The sequence below is a fragment of the Eupeodes corollae genome, chromosome 2 (genome assembly GCF_945859685.1).
Source record: "Eupeodes corollae chromosome 2, idEupCoro1.1, whole genome shotgun sequence".
In the NCBI taxonomy this organism is placed as follows: domain Eukaryota; kingdom Metazoa; phylum Arthropoda; class Insecta; order Diptera; family Syrphidae; genus Eupeodes; species Eupeodes corollae.
Genome location: NC_079148.1, coordinates 116,209,429 through 116,237,335, shown reverse-complemented (window position 1 = coordinate 116,237,335; position 27,907 = coordinate 116,209,429). Strand labels below are relative to the sequence as shown.

Genomic DNA, 27,907 nt, shown 5'->3' with positions numbered 1-27,907 from the left:
TGCGTGCTTTTGGTATCGATGGATCTCTTCTTTGTTGGGTTAGAAATTACCTTCCGGACCGTTTAATTCAAGTAGTATTGGACGGGTTCAAATCAGACATTTACAAAATAAACGCTGGTGTGCCTTAGGGCTTCGTTTTGTCTCCGACGCTCTTCCTCATTTTTATAAATGATGTTTTGTCTGAAACTTCTAACCCACTAAGTTGTTTCGCGGATGACAGTACACTCAACTTTTTATATTCGTTTTATCTCATCCTTGTCCTTCGGATGTGTAACTTCAAAAGGCAGCGTATGATAAGCTCATTAAATTCTGATCTCAACAACATTGTACAATTGGGAATCAAAACCATGTAAAATTGAATGGTTCAAAAACTCAATGCTGTCTCCTGTCGTTAAAGCGTAACCCACTCCCGATGCCGCTATCCATGAGCGCCACTTGCACCCAGGAAACTAATCAACTTTCAGTACTCGGTGTGTATATCACAGATCACCTTTTATGGAATGATCACATATTCGATATTGCCAAAAATGGTGCTAGGTGCTTAGGATTTCTCCGACGGTGCAAGAAACTTTTCACCTCTTCTGATCTGGCTGTAATTTACAAAGCCTTCATTCGTCCAAAACTTGAAACTTGGGTGCCTGTAAATTATAAAAAAACTATAACTCGCCACTTAGTCCTTATTAAAGGAAGAGGAAAATACTTGTTACCTACAATTTTTTTTTGAAAGGAAATAAGATACTGGAAACAGTGGCATAAATACACATTTCAAACGCTAACATTTTTTTTTATCGGAATATAGATTAAAAGGATTGGGGTCGAAATACTGTATGATAATACTGTATTTAAAATACTGTGTCTCAAAGTAACGTATTTCAAAATACTGTATTTACAAAATAAAAAAAAAACTCATAAAATATTGAATTAATATAAATTTTTTTATATTCCTTAATCTCTTGTCCTTACTGTCAAAACTCTGAAAACCATACAATACAAAAATGCAGAAAAGAAATACAACACTAAATTCTCAGAAATCTTGGAACTAAATAACGTTTACATACCTATAACCGCATTCCAAAGAAAGTTACTATCATCATTCTCTTCTTCTTCTTTTTGCCGCGACTGTTTGTGCAAGAAATGTTTAAAGTATACATGCACCCTTATAATAAAGCCTTGGCAAATATATGACGCAATATCAAACAAGAAACTCATCAGTTCTAAAACAAAATCCAGAACTATAAAAGGAAATAATCGTGGATGGCCATGATGTGTCAAACAAATTTCTTAGAGTCGAAATATAACATATTATAACAAACAGTGACACATGTTTTAAAATAATTAAATTTCAATTAATTCTTTTTGCCCATCACTACTTGCTACTGAATGTGTTCGTTTTACTGTCACAAAATACATTCCACAAAACTCTACCCACTATCACATGTCAAATTTCATTCAACTGTCAGTCTGGTTTGATTTGCGCTGCGGACTGCTAAATTGCTTGTACAATTTTTTTTCGGTCATAAACTATAAAAAAAGACTTAAATTATTATTAAAAAATATATAATTGGCTTCAAAAACTAATTATATCGAAATACTTTATAAATAGAATTCATAGTTGTTCGTACTTGAATCAATATAGTGATTACATCAGGGTTAAAAATTAAAACTAAAATCGAAGGAAAGTTTTTCTTTCTATTGAATGAAAAGAAGTGCGTGTATATCTATCTATCTGTTTAGTGTTGTATAGCTTGTGGTCCTGCAGGAGCTTTGAATTTTCATTTTTCAACTATTCTAATCGTTTGATAGAAAATTAATCTCACCGATTCACATTCTCAAGTAGAGATATTGATATAAAAGGTAAATTATTTTATGCATTTTGTTGTAGAAAAGAATAATTATTTGATTTTATTTGCACATCTTACACTACAATCGCTTTTCCATGAACCGACCATAAATGGAAGAAGAATGTGAAAAAGCGGCTCGAATCGTACGTTCCACAAAAATGATTATTATTTTTTTAAAATCTTTTTTATTGACAAATTTTGTTGAAAGTTGCGAAAAACTGCATTCTCCAAAAACATTCGGTATTAAATTAACTAAAAATTTGTTGTTTTTTTGTATTACTTTTGTGTGGTTTCAATAATTATACATATGAAGGTAGCACATGCTAGACATGCCCTTAAATCTTTGCAAAAAGTAAGATTATATTGTATTTTTTGTTTAATCAAAACTAAAACATTTATACGTTTGATATTGATGTTTATACACTTTCGCCTTGCATTCACAAGAGGTCATAGAAATCGAAACGAATGGTTCGCAAAAGCCGGTATGTTGTGCACCTAATGGTATTTTTGTTTATTCGCTGTTGATATCATTTGAAATTGAATAAATCATCACTCATTGTTGTCTACCATCATAAATTAACAATTCATTGATCATTTTTTTTTTTAAATTTCTTTCTTGTTGCTCGTAGATTCAAAACTTGAATATTATTTTACCTATTTGGTCACGTGTTTTTTTCTATTTACAAACTGAAAATAAATTTAAAAGAATATTTGCAATTTAATTGAAAGTTACAACGTCACCACCACACTGTTTCGCAATTGGGGTTTCAAATAACTTGCGTATAAAATCATTTTGAAATCCCTCCATCTCTTGCAATGAAATTGTGAATCATACTAGACTAGAATAAGACTGATTTTCTACAAGATGATGAAAAATTAATGCTCTCTGGTTTTAACACGGTAATGGTTTCAATATTGCGTATGATTTTCCCATCAAGGGTTACAAAATATAAAAAGACACTCAAGACTGTCTTTGTTTACGCAAATATATGTTGCCTTTTACTTCATTGTCAAAAATGATACACAAATCTTGGCAATTCTCTACATCTTTTCATTCCACATTTGTTTCTAAGGCGTATTATGCTTTATTCTTTTCCACCTGTCCCACAAATATCAGTTACATATTTTGGGACTATTTTCAGTATGACCAGACTAGATGCTTGTTCTTGTACAGCATGACTATTGGCGGGAAATCGTTTTGTAGAGATATTTCTTTTCTAATCTAAAAGATTCATTCTTCTTTACGACTTTTCCCTTTTCTTCATGATCCGTACCAAAATAATGACGCAATTTTATTTGTTTGCAAAGAATACTGAAATTAAAAAAAAGAAGGTAAATAAAAATTCGCGCTCAAATTATTGGTAGAGAAGAGCTTTGAGATGGATAGAAGTCTTGCACCTTGATTAAGTATAAGAATATGCAATTTTAAGTTGTCATAAAAATACTTAAAATACCAAACCTAAATATTGAATTTTACACTGGTGGTCTTAAATTAGTAGGTAGTGCCTCACAAAAGTTCAAAACAAAATAAGATTTGATCCTGAGATAATGTTTAAAAAAGAAAAATACACACTTAAAAATGTCAGTTACTTTTATAATTTTAAAAGTGTCTATTATTTGTTTTTTGATTTAATTTTCCACTCTTAGAGATTATAAATATTTACTATACATACAGTGGCGACAAAATAGATAGCACATGTACTCTAAGATGTGTTTAAAGAAAGTTTTTTGCACTTTCTTAACTTCAAACAATTGTTTAGCTGATGAGAAAGTAAAAACAAAGATATATTTGATTTATTAAAAATAAATTGTATTGAATTCATACAGAACAAAAAAATAATAACAAAATCATTAATACAGTTCAAGATTTTCTAGGACAAAATAAATAGCACATTTCATAAATATCGAAACAGAATAACAAACATTTCTACACAGTTAAAATAAAATAGCTAGTATTTGGTTCGGTAACCCTTATTTTTAATCACAGCAGCACACCGGCGTGGCGATGGTTCATAGATAAAACAAGACTCCGGCATCGTTCAACAGGTACTGAGTACCAAGCTCATTGAACTTCCTGCCAAAGTTTGTCCAAATTTGAAATATCAGATCTATTTATCGCCTTTTCCACGTCACTCCATAAGTTCTCAATAGGATTGAGATTTAAGGACTGGGCTGGCCATTAGGTTAGGTACGGTTATAGTGGCTGTCCAAGATGGAAACGGACACATTTAGGCCAGTTTAATGGCCCATTGTGATACGACATGAATCTTGAGGCTTCCTCCTAAGCTTAATGGAACCAGTTTGAGTCACTTACGAAATGTGAGAGGTTGATTATACTGATATGATTTAGATCGTTAAAGAAAAATTCTCCTAGGTAATTATTGTGTTTTCGAGCCAGAGCAGGGCATGTACAGAGAATATGGAGAATTTTTCCTCCTCTTCCTCGTCCATACAGCTTCTGCAAAAGTCATTTGAGAATACGCCTAGTCGTGTGGCGTGCTTTCCTATTAGACAGTGTCCGGTAATGACACCTGTTATCGAGCTTATATGCGATGTGCTTAGAGATAGCAAGCCCCTTGAACGTTTTAAATCCAGTGTTGGCCAGATGTTTTTTGTGACCTGACACGTGGTGGCATTCCATCTGGTGCCTGCTCTCCTCACAGCGTCTTGCATTAGAAACAGTTTACAAGTAGCTATTGGTATGCCAGTATGTGCCAAACGTGGTAGCATGAGCTGCACTGTACCGTTCCTGGCGAGTTTATCTACCTTACATTTACCTGGAATGTCTCTATGGCCCGGCACCCAGCAAAGGTGAATATTAAACTGTGCCATCTCCTTTAGAGATGATCGACAGTCATGGACTGTTATAGAGTTTGTAAAGACAGAGTCCAGAGATTTGACAGCGGCCTGGCTATTTGAGAAAATACGGATATCAGATGTTGATATCACGTTTTCTTTAAGGCAGGACAAGACTTCCTTTATCGCTAAAAAGATCTGGGAGGTATAGAAATCTAGAAATTTCTGTCAAATTGCAGTTGGGGGATGGTGTAGTCTGTGTGCTTTGGAATTGATTCTAAATACGTAAGAATCACGGAGTGGCCAATGTTGTTGTTAGTCCACTGCGACGAAGCTTTGAGGCGAATAGCAGAGCTTGCAGCTATTTGTTTGGTAAATATTTCAAGAGGTGTTAGGTAGAGTAAGGTGTCCAGTGCCGCAGATGGGGTCGTGCGAATCGATCCGCTTATACATATGCAAGCTGAACGTTGAACTTTATTTAGCTTATCCCTTTCTCTAAAGCAGTCCACCATACTGCTACACCATACATTAAAATCAGTCTGATTACCGATGTGTATAGCCAATGCGTGATTCTGGGTTGTAAACCCCATTTATTACCAATAGCTTTTTTGCAAGAAAAGAGAGGTACAGTAGCTATTTTGACTCTTTCCTGTACGTTCCGTTTCCAATTTAGTTTTTTTTTTAAATCTATAATAAGACCCAAGTATTTAGCCTCGTCTGAGAATTTTAATTGGATTCCTTTAATATTGCGAGGGTTGACAATGGAATTTTGTATCTCCTCGAAAATAAGACCAAATCGGTTTTGTGTGGGTTAACACCCAGTCCACACCGATCAGCCCAAAGTATTAGTCTGTCCAAGGCTTTGTAAGAGTTCTTTTAGGGTGTTAAGATGCTTTCCTGCTATAGCAACGTCGTCAGCATATGCTATCACTCTGAAGCCCTCCGCATCCAGACTAGTTAGGATTTCATTCACTACTAGGTTCCAGAGGAGAGGGGATAGAACACCACCTTGCGGTGTCCCTCTACTGACGAAACGTCTCCCGAAGCGAACTCTACATTTAGAGATGTTAGTTAAGATGTGATTGCAGATGTGTCCAGGTTGTTTAAGGCACATTCGATGTCAAGGAAAGCAACCATAGTGAACTCTTTATGATGGAGGGAATATTCGACGGGCTGACCATTCCATAGCACTGATTTTTTGGGCGGATAGCCATTGCTTTACGGACTTAGTCGAATGTTTAGGATCGTTAACCTGGTGAAATATCCATTTCAAGGGCATATCCATCTCAGCATACGGTAGCATTGTATCCCTTAAGATTTCCTTGTATTTAACCTGGCCCATAATACCCACTATACGAAGAAGTGGCCCCACACCATGCCAAGAAAAACATCGCCGCAACACTCTTTATGGTATATTTCGCGTGGCACATATTGTTTTGCAAACTGCAGTCGACGAGAGAGATTGTGGTTTTTTCTCACAGTTCCTCCAAACAATTTTTTTTCACGTGAACTATTTTTACTTGCAGACACTTTAGTACCTATACGTCTATTAATTCAAAATGAAGAATCTTCCAAAAAATGTATACAAAATTTAGAACTTTATCACAAAAGTAAGAATATGTATGTTTGCTTTTTGAATTGACTTAGCTTGATTGTACTTTATTACCATTTGACTTCCATTTGGCTTTGTTTATAAAATTATTTGTACATAATTAATTTACCGTTACTTTACATTGAAAGTACATAGCAAAAAATCTCTTACAATATTGGCATTGATAACTGCTCTTTCTGTTAGAGCCCTAGAGAGAATTTTTAACATAACCTTGCTATTTATTTTGTCGCCACTGTAGTTCAATTTTTGCAAAAAGGGGTACTGGTGTTTAATTCTTAAAAAAATCGATACCAACGGCAAATATTTATCCAGATTAAAAATGTAATCATGATGAGTTCGCTTTTTACCTTTTCAAAATTTCTTTGTTCAATTCTTTAGTGAAATCAAAAAAAAAAAAAAAAAAAATTGCTATCATGTTGTAATTTCTTTTTACGGTCAGTTTTGGAAGTGAGATACGTGAAGATAAAACTTTATTTGTTTTTCCTGTGGATAACCTTCGTCTCATCTTTTAACAGATATCACTTGTTGTTGAACAAGCACAACAAACAACGAACCAAAAAGAATGCCGCTAATTGTTTTAGATAATGGAGGCTATGCAGCCAAAGTTGGTCTAGCATCAGATAACAAACCAACAATCATTCCCAATTGTATTATGAAAGTAAAATCTGAGAGACGCAGGGCCTTCATAGGTCGACAAATTGAAAGTTGCATAGACACGTCCGGATTATTTTACATGCTTTGTTTTCAAAAAGGCTTACTCGTTAATTGGGATGCTCAAAAGACAATATGGGATTATATCTTTAGTTCGGATTGTACAAATATCAAGTTAGCCAACAACACATTGATAATAACAGAGCCACTATTTAACCCTCTTAGCATTCAAGAAGTTATGACAGAAATACTGTTTGAAGAATTCGATTGCGGTGGCATAGCAAGAGCACCAACATCTGATTTAGCTGCTTACAATTATATTTTTGATTCAAATTGTTCTGGAAATTGTATTGTTATCGATGTTGGATACAGTTTCACTCATGTTGTACCCTACATCAAGGGCAAGAGGGTTAAAAATGCCATTAAACGAATAGACGTCGGTGGCAAAGTTCTGACCAACTACTTGAAAGAATTGGTTTCTTATAGATATTTAAATATGATGGATGAAACTTATGTGGTCAACCAGATAAAAGAAGACGTTTGTTTTGTTGCTGAAAACTTTGTTGCAGACATGGCTGCAGCATCGAAATCAGTAGAGGCAAATTTCAAGAATAAAGTAGAATATATTCTACCTGATTTTACAACATTCAAAAGAGGTTTCATCAATACTCACTCAACGAATTCCACCGGCCAACAGAGTATAAATATATGCAATGAACGGTTTGTTATTCCTGAACTTTTATTCAATCCATGTGACGTGGGAATAAATCAAATGGGAATTCCTGAAACTGTATTGGATGCTCTTAACGATTGCCCAAAATGTTCACACTCAGCACTTTTGAAAAATGTCGTCGTAATTGGTGGAAGCTGTCTTTTTCCAGGATTCTTACCACGATTGCAAAAAGATCTCGAAAAGTTAGCACCGGACTATTTTGATATTCAAGTGACTATTCCCAAGGATCCGATTAGCTATGGCTGGAAGGGTGGGAAACATTTTGCCAGTGCTCCAGAATTTGAGAAATCGGTATTTCAACGAAGTGATTTTGAAGAGAATGGATTTCAGTATTCTTATTGTAAATTTGATTTATAAGTAAAGAATAAAATAACTATTTTGTATTGTAAACATATTAATAATAATAAATTGAATGTTTTTACTCATAAATTAAATGAAATGAAAATGAATTATAAATTAATTTCAAACGATACTTATGTACACAATCAAAGTAACTGTTGGTTTTACATCTTCATTTAAGTTAAAAACTTGGCTACAAAGCTATTTGAGATGACTCAAAAGTTCCGGTTCGTTTCTTGAATATTAAACAAGAATAAGTCGTATCATAGATGCATTTTACATGTCAGTTTTTTCTAAAATGATTTCAGGGACAAGGAACTTCTGATCTTGCTTTTTAATCAATATTGAAAACATGTACTCTAGTATTCATCATAAAATATATGAATTCCATGTGTTTCCAAGAAATTTCTTTTAAGTTAGATTCAGAAACTCTTGAGAAGTTCTATGAAAAGTACATTCTCGAGTTTACTAGAACTTTAAAACTTCGTCAATTTAGGTCCCACTCAAAAATATTTATTTAATAAAACACATAAATGTGTATAGCTTACATGATTTTGAATAATTGACCGTAACCAATTTCAAATAATTGCTCGTTAACTTCAGACTAATTATTTATTATTATTATTAAAAAGATATTAATTTTGTTAAACAAATTACAAGTACATTCACGAAAATATTCTTTAATTGTAAACACTTCTACAGGGTGAGTAAAATTTAACTTCCTAATTTCAAACGCGCCGTAATTGAAAACTATAAACGCTAGAAAGTCGAATAGAAAAGGAGAACGAAATGCAAACAATGCCATTTTAGATTGATTTGATTATTAAACTAGAATGTTATTAATTAAAATGTCGTCCAGGCCGCCCCTTAACCTCTGCCACTGATAATCGGTTTGATAAAAATGTGTACTTATCTTCAACATTTCCATTGAAGTTCCGTTGATATAATTGGTTATCGATGTTTTGAGAGCTGCAATATATCTATTTAGGTTCGTTGACGTATATTTTTTTTATGATGACCATATAAAAAAAGATCTAGCGGATTTAAACAATGCCTGCGTCCGGCCTAGCAAAGTCACTGTTTCGGGAGATTAAGCACCTTAGAAACATCTGCCTCAGTTTCCGCAAAATAGTCCAGTCAATGAAAGAAAAAAATTGCCTTCACCTCAAAAAAAATCCAACAGTTTTGAAACTTGGCACACTTACTAAGGGATGTCTGGTGATGACCCAAAAATAAACGGTACATGACTGTTTACCTCCGCCGGTTTACCTCTGCCAGTTTACCACCGCCAGTTTACCTCTGCCAGTTTACCTTCGCCGGTTTACCTCTGCCAGTTTACCTCTGGACAGTTTACCACCGCCGGTTTACCTCTGGACGGTTTACCTCCAGAGCAGGTAAGGTAGTTTAAAATGTGGCTTATTTTGCTCACAGGGTGCTTCTTAATTAATGCAAAGGCCGATATTTCTGCCTTCTCGTGTTTTATTTTATAGTGTCATTCGGCCGTGAGTTTATTTATTTTTAAATACTCTTACTCATGAATGTCTTTATGGTTAGTTTGTCGTTTTGTCTATTGAAGAAATAGAAATTTGAGCTTTGTTTGATTAAGTTGTTGAAGTTTTGAATGGTTGTTTTGATTGGTAACCCAGAGAAGAAGTACTATTGAGACTAGATGAACAAAATATATTACTGTGTAACTATAAATTTGTCCTATTCTTTGTCTTATGAAAGAAAAGAGTAGATATACTGTTCAAGGCAAACTTATGATATATTATTCTGCGCGTCTGGAAGTATCCTACTAACCCCGTCACACTTTAAAGAATCATTCGACTGAAATGCACTAATACGTGCATACCAAAGAAACTATTTACTTGAATGTGGGTGCAGTTACGTTGTATCATAGTAGGGACGTTTTGTATGGGTTTAAACAGCTTATACACTTTCGAGATCAATGTATGAAAGAGAAAACTAGTGAAATTGTGATGTAAGGTGGTTCTCTTCTCTCAGAATTTTTGGTGAAAGCAAAACCTTGACTACATTTATCTCTCTCTTGCACTTACAGAAAATTATTCAACGATTTAGTTGAATGTTCGCGCATCAGTTACCTATAATTGGTTGAGGCGATCGTCTAGTTTCTGCAAAACACAAACTAAAAAGTTGCTCGAATGGGCTACAGAATGGTTTCTGCATGTGCGTGGACTCTCATATAAGTCTATAGTGCTCAGTTTAGAAACCACTGTTTCGAAACTCAAAGTTGCATGTGCGCGCTACGTGTTATCTTTTAACATGTAGTACAGCAACAACCTAAAAAATAGTTTTCATTATGACGGGTAGATGTGTTTCAAATAGTAAGACATTTTGTGAAATTTTTGGTACACAAATTATGTATGTTTTGCATCTACCACTTTTATTTCACAGCAGTATCATCATGGAGCAATATTTCTTAGCTGCAATGTGTTGTTGCATTACTTAATACAAATATTAAGAAAAAAATAAAAGTTAAGATTTCAATACAAAGTTTTAGTCAAAAAGTCTGGAAAAGCTAATGTCGTCGTAGCCACTAGGTATTACTCCAGAAGAGTCTCCTGATACTAGTCTTATTGACTTATATTCAAAAGTGGTTAGAAGGGAAAACGCACCCTCATTTTGAACAAGCTTCTATGACAAACTAGTAAGTATACACGTTAGAAGATAAATTAATAAATTCATATAATCCCCTAGGAAAATAAGCATGAACCTTTAAAAAAATTACATCAAGAACTATTTCGATAGAAATAGGTATTGTATTTAGAGAATCATATCGTTTTTAGAAAACTTACTTGTAAAAAGCGGCCTTATTTTGAGCAAAGCTTAGCATTCCGGATTCCTTGAAGGAAGGATTCCTTAAAATGGACTTGAATTACTTCATTATAAAGGTTTTGTTCTAAAAAATATCAAATTATATTAAATATCGAAACAATTTACAAAAAACTTACTCTTAAAATCCCAAACGAATTGTTTTATTTTGCAAAATTAAAAGCTTGGAACTAACTTTTTTTAGAAGATACGCTGCATTTCCTAATAACATTTTTGTCCTGAAAATGATTGAATTCTGTTATATATTCAAACAAAACAAAAAAAAAATACAAAAACTTGCTTAAATATCATATTTTGCTTTGAAAAATTGCACTGTGGAAGTGTCATAACTCTTTTCATAAAGAATGAAAGAAAATTAAAAACAACACGAAACTAAATGTCAAAAGTTTTCTATTAGAAGGTATAATAAATAATAATAATAATAAATAATAAACTACCTTACCTGCTCTGGAGGTAAACCGTCCAGAGGTAAACCGGCGGTGGTAAACTGTCTAGAGGTAAACTGGCAGAGGTAAACCGGCGGTGGTAAACTGGCAGAGGTAAACCGGCGGTGGTAAACTGGCAGAGGTAAACCGGCGGAGGTGAACTGTCCTGCTTCGAAAATAAAAGTCCCAAAGAATCCAACATGAGCTCCAGCGGCAGTTAAGAGAAACATGGTGTTTGTTTCATTTATTCACGTTTATCTCGCAAACTAATTGTCGTATCAAAAAATTGTGTTCTACAAAATTAAAGCTCATTAAATTTTATAAAACAAACTTTCATAATTTTGTTTGTTCGTATCTGTTATAGTTTATAAAATAACTCTAGCGGCAGTGAAGAGAAACAAACGTCTATTGACATGATTTTATTTGTAACTGGAAATGGAGGATGATTTTGGAACCAATGTAAAAGCTTTGCAATGTCGGTATTATCTCTAATTTTACGTGGCTCCCCAAAATCTTCATGTTGCTGACTAGTAGAAAAAAGAACTCCAGAGAATTCTTCGAGTGATGAGAAAATTTCATGAGTAGCAGTCAGCCCTAAAACCCATTTGCTAAGTACACTATCAGTATTCCACGCCCTGTTGTCAAGCCACCCATACTCTTCATTCCACGCATTAGAGTTTGTTCAATCGTCTGGCCCGACCACGCCCCTGTCCAAAATCGGTCAGTTTTTCTCATAGTAAAGTAACCCTTTTCCACAAAGTTTTTAAATTCATCTTAAGATTTGTTGTAGTTTCTGACTATCGAATCAAATGAGGGTTTTGTTTTAGTGTTCATAACGAAGGAGACTCATCAAGAAAATTTTTAATGAAATTTTGGGTTTCCTCTAATTCATGTTGTCGACTTGTTCCATTATTACATTAGCTAAAGATGTCGGTATTAGTATTAAAACACGAACTTGCAGTATCGTGGCAACAGAAACCGGGGCGTATATAGTACTTATTATCTCTTGCAGGCCACTGGGTGAAATCCACCCAATCTTACTAAGCATTTTGATAGACGGGACTCAGATGAAGCTGCGGCAACGATTTCTTTACTTTGTACACAAAGAGGCTGGTCAAATGTTACCACCAGGCATTTTTGGTCAAATTTGCAAAACAAACTGCCAGCATAGTGCAATACAGTAATGTAAAGTGTATTATAGTCGGACGTTTGAGAGTTTATGAACGGAAGAGGAATGATTTTAGTTTTTGCACTAAACAAGCCTCTCTTTAAATGCCAATAAACTTTGATGCCAACCAAAGAGTGTTATATGTTTTTGGCTGTAACATATCTTCAGAACACGCATTCACATTCTCAAAAACAGCCATCTGTTTTCTGAAATGTTTATAAGGAAGTACTCCAGTTGATCTAGCTCAAGGTAGTTTCTTCAGCTTTTGCCTTCTTGTGTCAGTTTCTTTTCTTAGCAGATGTAGAGATGCATCTTAACCCGCCCAAACAATGTATTGTATTTAGTCCATCTAACGTTCTGACATTAAAGTCCACATTATCAAACAGAAATTGGTTAAATAAACCGCTGGAATCGCGTGTGGCAAAGAGCTGATGTCTCCAAAAACTGAGCTTCATAGTATGAACAACAAAACCGTAAGCTTGATATAAGGTTTACCAACTCCTTAGAACCAAGCTTTCTGTATATAAATAAGGCTGCTTAGTATTGGAGACATGAATGATCTGGGACGCACAACTGATATAATGCTATGCCCTATTGCGATGCACTTCCTTTATCTATTTTTTTTTCACTAGTATAAAAGTTTCCAGAAACGTTTTCCTTACATGCCTATAGAGTTATTTTACAAACTAAAACAAGTACCAACAAATTAATATCATATTTCTTTAGGAAATTTAATAAGCTTTACTTTTGTAGAAGATTATTTTTTGATACGACAAATAGTTTTTAAGAAAAACCCGCAAAACCGAAAAAATCGTATGTTTCTCTTCACTGCCGCTAGAGTTATTTTATAAACTATAACAGATACAAACAAAATAGTTTTTTTTTGTAAAATTTAATGAGCTTTAATTTTGGGGAACACAATGTTTTAATACGACAAATTCTTTTCGAGATAAAAGTGAAAAACTGAAAAAATCTTCATGTTTCTCTTAAATGCCACTAGAGCTTATGTCGTATTCTTTGGGACTTTTATTTTTGGGTCATCACCAGACATTCCTTAGTAAGTGTGCCAAGTTTGAAAACTGTTGGATTTTTTTTTAGGTGTAAACCTTTATTAACTGGACAAAAACATCGCAAAACGATTAATATCATTACTAAGTCACCTCTTTTGGTTCTTCTCAAAGATGTTAAAGAAATTTTCAGGTGTACAAGCTGTTAATGCATCGACCTGCTGACAGCGGTGGTTTTGACTGACCTCTGGCCGTTTGTGTAGAAGATAGGGAGATAATATTCACATCACATACCTACTTCGTACTTCAATGTAGCCCTATCACGGATTCTATCGAAAACTTAGGAACTAAAAAAAAACCTTCCCCAAATCAACATCTTCATGAGTCTTGTGGATTTATTTTTTCATAAAAATGTATCTTCCAATAGTTTTAGCCATTTTTACTAAAATATGATTTTTCTAAAAATGGGTTTAAATCTTAATTAGATGCTAAAATAATTGACTTCTCTAATCGTCTCTTGTTTATAAATAAATCGAATCTACATAGTTACGTTCGAATGAGATGTTGTATGTAGGCAGTAAATAAAGATGACATATCCTTGTATGTAGCTTCTTGAATAATGCAAATTCAATTTTATTGCATATATAATTAAGTGTACGAAATAATTCCTCACCATTCTATTCTTCATCAAATAAAGGCAAAGGTTTTGTTTGGAAAAATGTCAGTAATTTGTTTCATTTCACCCAGATAACACTTCAACTGCTAGTTTGAAAATCAAATTAAATTTTTGTAAGCAAGCGCAAACATTATTTTATCAAAGTCAGTGAGACTCCTCCATATACTCTTTCCATGTGAGTATTTTTTTTTTTAATTAAGTCAAGAATACAAAAAAACTATAAAATTGTATATATAATAAGTTATATCAACTTTCCTATCGCATTACTGTTAGAATTAAAATAAATTTATATACAAAATAGAACAAAAAAGACAGACTCAAATTTCCTTTGGTAGACAAATTTGTAGTATTGAAATCTCTGTATGTATAAAGATAGTCTATCTTATGCAATTCGATCCATGTTGGAATTTAAAAGAACTAACAAACCTCTCGGAATGCCATCAGATACAAAGGTTCTCTTTCAATAACCGCCACCGTGATATCATCGACGGCCGGCGGCGCGGCGAAGGCAGCAGTGACGAGACAATGATTTAAGTTGAGTTTATTATTTCAATCAACAATAATAACATAACTAGGTGCACATTAATGGTGTATCTATATCTACATAATATTTAATTAAATCCTTTAATATTGGTCAATTTATATTAATTTATTTGGTAATTGTGTTGATGTTTTGCGCGTTCAAGCTTCACTTTGGGTTAATTATAATATAACTATATTTTTGGTTGTTGTATAATAACAACACAAAAACCAATAGACCATAAATCAGCAATGCGTGTTATTGTTTGACTGTTAGTAGTTTTGGCGATTGAGGAAGTCTCTAGGCAATATTTTATCGATATCAGTTCGTGCTATAGCTCTAATCCTGGTTGTTCGTCGTCGTCGTCGTCGCCATCGTCATCGTAATTCGTCCTTGGTTAATGTACTCCTTGTTGAGGCACAACCATAATTTCCTATTAAAAGTTTTATCAATAAATTTCTCTGGTGTTGTTATTTTGTAGCTGGCATTAGCTCAGCTAACCCAGTACTAATACTGTATGTATAAGGTTTTATCCATTTTTGTCGATTGGCAGTTTTTGTTTCGTGTTCTGTCTGTAACATTGACATTGTTTTACTTATTACATTGCTTTACATACTTATCTACGAGTAGATAGGTATGTGCCTATGTAATGTTTGATTAAATTTGCATATTGATTAATTTAAAATTGAATGCGTGCATTAGTATAACAGATTGCTTACAAATTAAATTGTGATTAATACAGGTGGAAGGCAAGGTAGGTATGTATGTGCTAAAAATTTATTTTTAAAATGTGAGGTGACACTTGTTGGAAAAATAAAAATAAAATAGTTATCTACGACTTAGGGCTACAATTGTCATAGCTACATACTACGTACTCTCCTATATTTATTTGGTACAGATTTGAAATTGTTAAATAAACATTCAAATTTAATTTATTTTGCTTTGTATAAATTAAAAAAGTAATTATTAACCAACCTGCATTTAAAATTGAACTTGAACTCTCTCAATAGTGCGATGTTTACAAATATTACACTAGCTTAGTGTATTTTTAAATCAATTTATTCTGAATTCAAGATACTGTGGGAGTTTAAAAGCACCTAAGTAACTTGAAGATTGCTCCAAGATTGTATTAACATTTGTTTGATTAAGTGCTGTGTATTTAAGGCGCGAAAAAGTATTACATAACATGACTGTAAAATGTTGAAATTCAATTCTAAAATTGGTTGTGTATGTTTTTGAGCAAATTAAAACAAAAAGATAGTAATGTGTCATTAATAGCTTTTTGAATGAGGTTCATAAACTCTTTATTTTGTTTGTATAACTTGAATCCGAAATAATATCAATTGAAGCACCCACACTTCAATAGCTAGCCAAGTTCGTTGCCTTCAAATCAAAGTAGATTTGTGTCGAAAGAAATATAAAGTTAAGGGCAACTCTAAGTTGAAATAAATTGCTTATAAAAAAAGTAGATTTTAGAAATGATTCTGAATATTACTCTTTTTTTATTTGAGATGAAGAATTTTTTTGTTTCGCATGTGAACAGTTACAGCTTTGGCCAAAATAATAGGAATAAAACTCAAATTTTTTAATTATGTCTTTTGAACTTATGTAAGGCAACAACAAATTTAGTAAGTTTTGCCCATTAAGTTTTATTGGTAAATATCTTGTTTAATATTTTTTAAAGTATAATTTAATGTCAAGATTTTAAAGCCTATTTGTTGCAGGTTTCATAAACTGCTGTTCACAAAATTTTAACAATTTATTTAATCTTTAGAATACAATAAATTTCGACAAAAATGTCAATCCATTTGATCGGTTGATAGATTATTTATTTGATATTTAGTTAAAAAAGCTTACTTCAATTCAATTAAAATATCATACCTCTCTCTCGCAACCATATTTGGTTTCGAATTTCAAAATTAAATACAGTAGACGCTCGATATAGTGAATATTGGAAGAGTGAACTTTCCAGTATAGTAAACACTCAACATTTTACATGTACTACTCTAAATAGTGAACAATACAAATCTCGATATAATGAACACATATTTTTTCTTAGGTTTGGGTTAGGTGTGGGTTCGAAGAATTTCCGGGCCGGAGCATTGGTTTCCATGCGCTCTACGTGACCCAGCTATCTTAGTCTTTGGACTTTTACCATTCTGGCTAAGTCTACGTCGCTGTACAGCTCGTCATTCCATCTTCTTCTTCACACGAAAAACTTTTCTTTCGATGCGAACCAAATTGCTTTCATCCGCTTTCATAGTCCATGCTTCTGCACCGTATAGCAGGGATGATAAAGGTCTTATATAGCAACACTTTGGTCCCTCGAGAGAGGGCTTTGCCACTTAATTGCGTTCTTAGTCCAAAGAAACAGCGGTAAGCAAGAGTTATTCTGCGTTCGATATAGCGCTGGTGTTGTTTTCTGCGTTTACAGCGGTAGGTACACGAAGTCCTTGACTACCTTAAAGTTACGTCTGTCGATGGTGACGTTTTGACCACGACGTCGGTATTTTATGTCCTTTTTTGACAACAGCCTTTAGTTTTAGTGGTAAAAATAATGTTAATGTTTCATTTTGTATGTTTTATTTAAAGTAACATTTTATGTCAAGATTTTTGCAGGCTTCACAAAAGCTTTGTCAAAAAAATATTTCCAATTTATTGAATCATTAGAAAACAATAAGTTTCGACAAAAATGTCAATTAATTTTAGTCTCGTTGATAGATTATTTATTTTATATTTAGTTGGAAAATTCTTACTTTAATTCAATTTATATATCGTACCCATGCACGAACTCTCGAAACTATATTTATTTGGAATTTTAAAATGAAATACCAACATACAGTGGTGGACAGGAATTTAGCACACTTATTTAATGAAATAAAAAATCTTGTATTTAAAAATTTTTGCCGCACTTTATTTTATTTATCTGTAATATCGTGGGATATATGTTTTTAACTAAAAGAACATTGTACAAGTTATACCTGTAAAAAGGAATTAAAAAATTTGTTAAAACAACTCATTTTACCTGGAAATTTGTTAAGCACACTTGAAGTTTTAGATGGATAACTTTTAATATATGCAACTTAAAATTATGGAGGATTCTATATTTGGTAGGGAATCCTTTGTTTTTTATGACTGCACTGATTTTTCTAGGCATACTTCCAACCAGGCTCACACATCGTTGTATTGGAATGACACACCATACATCTTGAATGAACTTCCATAATTCTTTGGACATTTTTCGGCTTTCTTTTTTCAATTTGATGTTCCACATCATCGGGTTAAATTTGGGTGATTGTGTTATCCACTTTAGAAAGTTAATTTTATTGACCTCTAGGCAATTCCACATCAGTTGTGATGTGTGCTTAGGGTCATTATTATGCATAAATCTCCATAGAAGTGGTAAATTTTCTTCTGAAAATGCAATCATATGGTGTACCAGGATACTTTTGTACACATGTTGTCCCATTTTTGGGTAATTTTTTACTATAGGACCAAAACCGTGCCAGGAAAATGACCATAACATTCCCATGTTTAACCGTCTTAACAGTATGTCGAGGATTGTGTTGCATATTCTGTAGACGCCATACATACTTTTTATCATCTGAACCAAACCGACAGACTTTGGATTCATTGCTTCAAAGCACGTTTTTCCAAAGACTTATTGGTTTGTTCAAATTTGTTTTTTGCAAATTCTAATATGGCTTTCAAGTTTTTTTTAGAAACGAGTAACTTTCGCTGGGCAACAAAACTACGTAAATTGTTTTCATTTAATCGGCGTGATACTGTCCTTGATGATATGTTCACATCATAATTTTCTTTCAGTTGGTTGCGGTTGGCACTGGAGCTCTGAAACGGTTGCTTGGCTGACAAACGATGAATTACTTTGTTTTCTTCTTTGAATTGTTCCAAATTCTTCAAAATGCCGAAGCGAAGGTGTAAATATTTTTTTCTGGAGCACTCCAACAGCTTGGATATGTCATAAACTGTCCTTCCCTTGCCTTTCATCTGCAAAATTATTTTTTGCTTATCTTCTGAGCACCATTGTCCTTTTGCCTCTACTATTTATGTAAGTACATTATTATTTATTTAATAAGTTGGTATTAGCAAATCCCGGATTACCTCGAAAAGTGCACTTTTCTTCAACTAAACATGCATATTAAAAAATGTATTAGGACTAAAATGTGCTAAATTTGTGTCCAGCTGAAAATAGTTTCAATTTAATATAATTCAGTTTTCTCAAAACGCAAACAAATATATTATATAATGAGTAACGGTTTTAAGGTTTTAATATGGTTGTCAATGACTACATAAAATTAAAAGTTGCTTAGAACAAAACTTATACAAGTAAAATAACGATATTTGTTATCTTCTTCAAATGTACTAAATTTTTGTCCACAACTGTACATATATGTACACATATTATATGCCTCAAACTTTCTGTAGTTGATCTTAGTTTTTCTTGCCTTTGAGTACGTGAGTAGATCCTTTTTTAATTTCTAGTTAAAAATAAATAATTGCCATGTTTTGAAATTTCTATGAAATTTTGGGATGAGTGTTTGTTAAAAATTATACAATAAATTACAAATTATAAATTTATATTCAATATAAATACAATTTGATAGTCTGCATACAATTCTCCTTCTTTTGACACTTTGTTTGTTAAAATTGGTTCAGTCTGGGTGCCGTAAAAAGGAGACGTACTAACGAAAGAAAATATATGTATTTTAATTTTTAGTTTAAAAATCCATATTTTAATTTATTGATTCATTATTGTATTTTTTAAAGTACCGACTTGGTATTGCTATTGCATCTTTCTTGAGGAGTTGAGTATAGTTCAGTTACAGTCCTCTTAATTTAGTCTGTTAGAAGGCGTAGTTGTTTTGCTTTCAATGAAATGGTTCTCAAGCAAATTCATGTTGAGTTATTGAGAATACCACTCAAAAACATAGTTGCTTTCCTCTGAAAGGAGAGCTTCTTTAACATTAGAGTGCAAATGGGGTAGTTTTCCTGCAAACCATCAACATTTACGACTTTAATCCAAATGATTACATCGATAAAATAAACTGGACACACAGTTACCCAGCAGAAGTGACCGATCAGTATTATGCTGCTACTTCCAAGTTAGAACATTAGTTTTTCGAGCTTAGAGTTAAATGCTTCTCACAGTGGAAGACCAATAAACATTTTTAATCTATTTTATATAAATTAATTTTGAATTAATACGAGTCCGATTCGTACGTCTGCACCTTCAATGTAGATTGTGCGTTAAGGTTAGTCTCCAGCAGAATACTACAGTGTCAAAAGTTCATCTAGCTCAAAAGTCATTTGTATTACATTAAGTAACAAACTTTCAAAACTATGTATATGTTTCCATTATTAAAATGACTTCAAGTTGTTTTAAGTGCAGAGTATGACTTTACCTACAAAAACTTAGAAATAACTTGAAAATTGGTCCCTATTACAATCCTACCATAAATTTGACTTTTTACCCAACTTTTGCATGAGAATTCTCTTCAAGTGTTTTTATTATTTTCACCAGATAAATATCGTTTGTCTAATAAAATTCCTTATTGAGAACATATTCACCTTTAGTACATAGAAATATTAAAGTGAACAAAAAAAAACAGTTAAACTCAAAAGTTAGAAATGTTCCTATTACTTTGGCCATAGCCGTATTTACTTAATTAAAAAATTACGCTTTTATTTGGTATGTGGGCTTAAATCAACAAGCTTCTTTATTCAGCTTGGTCACTTGCTACTTGTGTGCAGTTTCGCACGCCAAACAAGTTGAAATCCGCCTTCCCTTGCATACGCCCGCCATAATCATTAAAAATATTGATTTCAAATAAATTATACTCCTTTACAAAATAGTTCATTAAAAATATGGTTGCATAACGAGTTTTTTTCTTCTTTTTTTTGGTTACAAATCAGAACAATCATATAAAACCAATTGATACAAATTATTAAAATGATCAATTCATCAATTTTTATTGAATTCGATTTTTCTTGTTCAGATCTTTTTTTATAGATGGCACACATGTCACGCTAAACAAATTGGCAGACATTCATATAGCAACAAATAAAGTTCGGTTGAATCAAATTTGTATGTTGAAACTTAACGCAAACGACGCGGACGACGACGGTGTGAGAAGACGTAGTAATGGCTCGTCATATTATGGCTGTTTGTGTTGTGTGTCTGCTATGCGCAGAGCACTTACCTTGCGAGGAACACATTGAAACGCTATCATCCAATCTCCGATTAAATTCAAAAGTCTTCCATGGAAGTGATGTCAATAGTAGAAGTAGCAGCAGCAGCTATGGGAATTTTGATTTTCAGCAGAATGAAAATCATTTGACTGATGATGGTTACGATAAGGCGAGACGTCGAAGAAAAGGCATTGCAACCAAAACGGAATCAAGAAATAAACGCCATGCGGGACATCATAATACCAACGCAATGGAGACTCAACACAAACCTGAAATTACCGAGGATTTTATGAAGCGAATTTTTCAAGAATATGGTCAGGAAGATGGCACAATCAATATGAATCAATTCGAGAATATGTTAAAAAATCTTGGTCTATACAAGATGCTAGAAGAAAAAGCTTCAAATGGAACCGTAAGTTTACTTTTTTCAATATGTCACGAATAGAGTTAAAATTCTTGTCTTGTAGTGTGCATCAAGCCATCAACTTTTGGATAGTATAAAACACCATCACGAGGAGGATCATAATACAAAATCGGGACACAAGTGTTTAAGTGATCCGTCATCTAAAGCTCTCTGCAAAGAACCACCTGCACCACCGTCCAATGAAAAGGAGTCACTATTTTTAGACTCCGATGATTTAATCAATTTATGCCCAGTGCTGCTTTACCAACTTGCATCGAATTTAACACTAGAAAGGACAGGCTGTTTAAATAGTTCACTGCTATTTGCTGAAAATTCCTTCCACACAGTGGAGTCTCAAGAAAAAGAATTGTTCTATGGTAAGTAAACCATAACAAAAGTTCAATGAAATTTTATTAAAGGTCATTTATTCCTCATATACAGTGTGGATGTACGCTTTTCTGTCGGTGTTGGCGTGTGGACTTCTAGGTCTAATTGGGGTTGCGATAATCCCATTTATGGACTCAAGGTACTACAAACACATTATCCAGTACCTTGTGTCTTTAGCCGTTGGTACAATGACGGGTGATGCCCTTCTGCATTTATTGCCACACGTAAGAAAAAAAAACACTGAAAACATTACTTAGGTTTAATCGCATTTATAGTCTGTTGCAGGTCAATCTGAGTCGAATATGGTGTACAAGGGACTTACCTGCATGGGTGGCATCATTTTCTTCTACATAACCGAGCACGGATTAACAATGATATCAGAGTGGCGAAAAGGCAACGCCAAAAAAGACAAACAAACCTCACGTGCAAAGGTTGTTCGTGATCCGGAGTCGTCAATTAATAATTCTGTTGCCGGTGACAAACTCTGTAAATCAAAATACAGTTCCTATCCCTATTGCTATGATGAGATTGCAATGGATACAAAAAATGATGTTTGGCTACATTTACCCAATCCTGAAGGCAATGACTTGGCTGCTGACAAAAACAACAGCACTAGGGATAATGGTGATGCTAACGAAACTGCTCAGAGTCTCTTGTCGCAAAATTACACACCCATTTCCGATTTGAACCACCGAATACCGGATAGTAACACAATATCAACGAATCTAGACGACACATCGCTTGCAGATGGAACAACCGGTGGAAGTTGTGGAAAAGATAAGCCTTTAGTGCGAAACGACACAGTTACTGTGATACTCAGAGAACATGAGTCATCACATCACGGCCACTCGCATAAACATGGTCACGTTCATTCACCCCCAGAATCGTTAAGTGCTGTTGCTTGGATGATCATAATGGGCGATGGACTACATAACTTTACCGATGGAATGGCGATTGGTAAGTTAAACAAATTATGTTATCACAAAAGATTTCTTTTAAATATTTTGTAGGTGTGTGTCAGTAAATTTTTGTGTGTTTGTTTTTATCACAATGTAACTGTAAAAATTCAAAAGTTTGATAAACAAAATTGCACAACTTTAGAAAAAATAAAGTAAACAAAATGATAAAAATATATTGGCCAACGAAGAAACTAGTTGCAGGCTTAGGGGAACTTAGTTGATAAAAATAAAAGAGCTAGATTTAACTACTTTAAAGAAAACGTCAAGATAACATTTAGTTGAAATAAATTAAGTGAATTAAGTATTCATAAATCATTATAATTTATTAGGATTTTGTTGTCATTTCTATTATCAAAGTAATATTAAATTGATTTGCGGTCGTGTTATCGACCATTTGATGTCGATTGTTTTGCTTATGACTATTTTCAAGGCTGAAAAAACTATTTATTAAATGACTTCTACAAATTTAATTTTAAACACAACCCAGTGGTTGTGGTAGTTAAAGCAAGTCCGACTATTTGAAAAAAGAGGCTTGTATAGCTTGAAAATTTTTTTGTAGCTCATCGTCTGAACGAGCGACCATTATGTTAAGGGAGAAATTATTGGTGTCATTGGATACCCCACTTTGTAACAGGCATAATTTACTTAAAACATCATATTAGAAACAATTTTCGTGAGTTTCTCTTTGTGGTATCCTTACGTTAGGTTAAAGTGGCTGCGGATTCAGAATCCACACACTTAGGCCAAAAGAAAAGGCCCATTGTGATTCCATATGAATCTAGAGAATTAATTCTTACTAGTCGAATCATTTTGAGCTTTTTATAAAGTGAAGAAGATATTTGATATCCTTTTTAGCTAGTTCACTGGGATTATCAAAAGAGTAGTCTCCCAGATGAAGTTTGCGTCTTAGTGATAGAGCAGGGCAAGTGCAGAGAAGGTGAGAGATTATTTCCTCTTCCTCCTCGTCCATACAGCTCCTGCAGAAGTCATTTGAGGCTACACCAAGTCGTATTGCGTGTCTGTCTATAAGACAGTGTCCCGTAAGGACACCTATTAGGAAGCTAATATGAAGTCTGCTTTAAGATAACAAGTCCTTAGAGCGCTTTAGGTCCAGTGAAGGCCATATGAGTTTTGTAGCTGCGCATGTTGGTAAATTGTGCCACCTAGAGTTTGTTATCGCAAAAGCTGTTTCTTTTAGCAGAAGTTTACATGTAGCTATCGGTATACCTGTCTTCTCCCTTTGAGGTAAAATAGGTATAACGGTTCCATTTTTAACGAGTTCATCGGCTCTACAATTTCCTGTGATGTCTCTGTGGCCTGGAACCCAACAGGGATGAATGTTAAATTGCTACGCCATCTTCATAAGAGACGATCGACAATCGAGGGGGGTTTGAGATTTGGTTGAGACACCGTCAAGAGATTTAATAGCAGATATCAGAAGTTGATATCACGTTTTCTCTTAGCCAGGAGAGAATCTCTTTGATCGCTAAAATTTCCGCTTCGAAGACGCTACAATGATTAGGGAGACGGAATGAGATGCTTAGATTAAGCTTTTCTGAGTACACACCGCTACCAACTCCCTCATTTGTCTTGGATCCATATGTATAAAAGTGAATGCTTTTGTTATCCAGGAGTTTTTTGTCTTCCTTTTCATCTCTGGATGGAATGGATACCTGGAATTTTTTTTTCCAAATTGGGGTTTTGGAATAGGGTAGTCTATGTACTTTGGTATAGAACCAAAGAGGTTCAAGATGATGGAGTGCCCCACATTGTTGTTGGTCCATTGAGATAAGGCGTTGAGTCTTATAGCTGTACTCGCTGCTACTTGTTTGCTGAAGATGTGGGTGTCAGATGGAGGAGAGAGTCTAGTCTAATGCTGCTGAGGGTGTGGTTCTCAATGCCCCGCTTATGCAGAGACATGCAGTGCGTTGGACTCTGCTGAGTTTGTCGTAGTAAGTGACTTTCTGCAGTGCCGTCCACCATACTGCAACCCCGTACATAAGTATTGGTCGTATGACCGATGTGTATAGCCAATAGGTTATGCGAGGTTGAAAACCCCATCTGCTTCCTATAACTTTCTTGCAAAGGAAAAGAGCTGCTGCAGTTTTTTTAACTCTTTCCTGAATATTAGATTTACAACTTAATTTTTTGTAAAATATCAGACCAAGACATTTGGCTTCATTGGTAAAAACTAGTGGTACACCTTTAATTGAAGGAGTTACAATTACTGGGGTCTTGTATTTCCGTGTAAAAAGGACGAGGTCTGTTTTTTGAGGATTTATACTAAGTCCGCAGTGATCAGCCCATCTAGTGAGCATAGTGCGTTTTAGAAGAGGTCTCTCAGTGTATTAGGATGTCCTCCTGTGACGACGATAGCAACGTCATCGACATACGCAACCACTCTGTAGCCTTCCCTTTCATGGGATTTTAGTAATTCGTTAACCACTATGTTCCACAGGAGAGGGGACAGAACACCACCTTGCGGAGTGCCTCTATGACCTTTTTGTACAAAAATCCCCCATCTTAGAGTTGATGATCCTGCTTTTTAGCATTAGATTAATCAACTCACAAATTGAGTATTCGACGTTAAGGGTCGTCATAGCAGAAGTGATAACGGATGTGTCAACGTTGTTGAAAGGATCCTCAATATCCAGGAAGGCCACCACAGTATATTCCTTTTGCTCTAGGGAGTATTGCATCGTTCTTACCAGAATGTGCAAGGCTGTTTCTACCGATTTTCCTTTGCAGTAAGCATGCAGAGATATCGATAGTCTCTTATCACTGCTATTACGTACATGGATATCAATCAATCGTTCCAGAGTTTTGAGAATGAATGAATTCCCACCTCGGGAATGAAAACTACCTTTACTTTTCTCCATCACTGAGGTATATAGACCAGATCTAGAAAACTTTTGAAAATCATCTCATCTCCTACAACATTTAGAATTAAATTAGGTACGCTTTTAAGATAGTTTAAAATAATCCAAATAAGAATACAATTGGATGCGCTCTTTCTAGGTTAGGTACTTTATAAGTCTCATAAATTTTTCCCATATTCGAAAATAATAAACGTGAACAATTTAAAAACGCTGTTAGATTTGAGAATACAAAGAAAAGTAGAATATTACAGGTATTTCATATTTTGTCGACGGCAAAAATTTGGAGACTAATTTTATTCCCACTAGCCATCACTTTTTTTTTTGGACCTGATAATTTTGCGTCAGAATATGTTTGCGATATTCACTTCAATTTAATAATAATGTTTTATTGCGATTATTTTAGAAAATATGTTTTTATAATCAATAAATGATAACCCCTTTGAAATCTTTTAACAGGTGCGGCATTTGCTGATAACATCGCCGGAGGTTGTTCAACTTCCTTGGCAGTATTCTGTCATGAGTTGCCTCACGAACTAGGAGACTTTGCCATATTGATAAAAGCTGGAATGTCAGTCAAATCCGCCGTCTATTATAATCTTCTTACGGGCATACTTAGTTTCATTGGTATGATATTCGGAATATTGTTTGGTCAGTCACAAGAAGCTGCTCAGTGGATGTTCGCTGCCGCCGCTGGCCTTTTCATTTACATCGCATTGGTAGATATGGTAAGAAAATGTTTTAAAATACTCAATTTTCAAATAATTTACAACATACGTATATTTTATTTTATCAGATGCCAGAACTATCAGCAGCTCATAAATCGTTGGAACAATTTGCTTTGCAAATATTTGGAATGTCGACAGGAGTTCTTTTGATGCTTCTAATTGCAGTGAACGAAAGTCGTCTTATGACAATTTTTTCACCTAGTCCCGGTGAGTGGAGCGGCGGGCATAGTCATTGAAAACAAAAATCAATTATACATGAGAGAAATGCACAGTCAACATAAATGCCACAGATGAATACTGAATGCTTGTGTATGCATTTGTATTGTTTACTTAACTTAATACTATAGAATATAAGAAAATAAAATGAAAGTAAAACTCACCATAAAAAAAAAATAAACACAAATAACTTAGTTATAAGTTTATATTTTCGCTACATGAATATTTATCTGTAAAAAGCAAAACAAAAAAAAACATACTCTCTTTTTTATAAATTATATGATGTCATTTTTTGTTAAGTAAGGAATAATGTATACTGCCTATCAATCCCAAAAAATAACCGTATATAATTCCTAACCATTTTATGAGAGTACTCAGCATTGAAACCAAACTTACTGAAAAGTACTTAACGATTTTTCAATTGTAACAAATATCTGCACGTACTGATGGCAATTCATTGAAGGAATGTATACTTAAAAAATTCTCAACATTATAAATTTTACATTAACATTTGTTTTTATTTAAGTTTAATATTTCTGTAATATTGCATTTTTATCTAGTGTTTATTCTCAAAGTTACTAAATGAGGAAATATACGTCCAGTGCTCTTAGAAACTATGTTAACTATTCTTTTGCGACACAAGTTTGATTTTCGAATTATTTGAATTTAAAAAATGGAAATTTAAATCTTTTTGGTGTCAAAAAAGTTTAAATAAATCAAAAACAAAGGAAATGCTTTCGAAGAATAATAATTCGGTAAATTTATTTAGTTAAGTTAAATCAATCGTGTTTGTATATCACTTGTTTCCATAATCTTGTAAACATGTCGTCAGAGCACTGTTCGTATAGATCCTAAATAAAATATACTGCTTAATTGTACAAATAATTATTGTTAATTTCTTTTTCTCAAGAAAGAAAGTGTAATTTTCTTAATTTAATTGTTATTTTAACAGGCAGCTTTTTTCAATGTGTTTTGAAAGAATTTTTATTTTTCACTTTTAAGTAGATTTATTTAGTGATCTAGAAACTTTTGGATGAAATAAAGATGTATTTTTTTTTAATTAGATGTGTTTTTATTTTATAATGATTTTCAGCAATAGATTTATTAATTTCTTCACAAATTAGTTTTTTAGATATTCAGCAAAACTCTCTTCCATGAAAATAAATTATAACCAAAACGAATATTAAATTATAAAATAAAATAATCTTGATGTAATTTTTGAAGAAAAAAAGAAAAACAAAACAAAGTAATAATATAATAAACGTAGGTCCTCCCTCACTAGTTAAACTAGATACAATTTGTACTTTTTAAAAGAACAAGTATTTTCTTAATTTAATAACTATTGTCTATAAACTATGTATAATGTATGTATTAACTAAGAAATGTGATTATCTAAAATAAAAGTTTTATTTTATGCATAGCCAGTCAGTCTCTTAGAAAATTATAAATAAGAATTTTATAAAAAACCTTTAAAAAAAAGTAAATAAATGGACTTATGTAAATGGCA

General features: G+C 33.5%; 1 protein-coding gene and 1 long non-coding RNA gene across 3 annotated transcripts; one reads left to right on the top strand and one right to left on the bottom strand.

Moving 5' to 3' along the window:
- Nucleotides 1–1,465: 1,465 nt before the first annotated feature.
- LOC129944609 (zinc transporter foi) lies at nt 1,466–27,907 on the top strand. 2 transcript variants are annotated; one of them, XM_056054153.1, is made up of 7 exons: nt 1,466–1,854; nt 20,639–21,243; nt 21,299–21,611; nt 21,676–21,845; nt 21,897–22,578; nt 25,916–26,184; nt 26,253–27,907. In XM_056054153.1, the coding sequence occupies exons 2-7, from the start codon at nt 20,785–20,787 to the stop codon at nt 26,418–26,420; spliced, it is 2,061 nt and encodes a 686-aa protein (XP_055910128.1). In that variant the 5' UTR covers nt 1,466–1,854; nt 20,639–20,784; the 3' UTR covers nt 26,421–27,907. The 2 variants fall into 2 exon arrangements, with proteins under 2 accessions (XP_055910128.1, XP_055910129.1); XM_056054154.1 differs by lacking the exon at nt 1,466–1,854 and adding an exon at nt 14,159–14,276.
- Nucleotides 2,497–8,057, bottom strand: LOC129944610 (uncharacterized). The gene is made up of 2 exons (XR_008781467.1): nt 7,574–8,057; nt 2,497–3,153 (listed from the first exon to the last, which is right to left on the bottom strand). It is a non-coding gene; the product is annotated as an uncharacterized LOC129944610 (long non-coding RNA).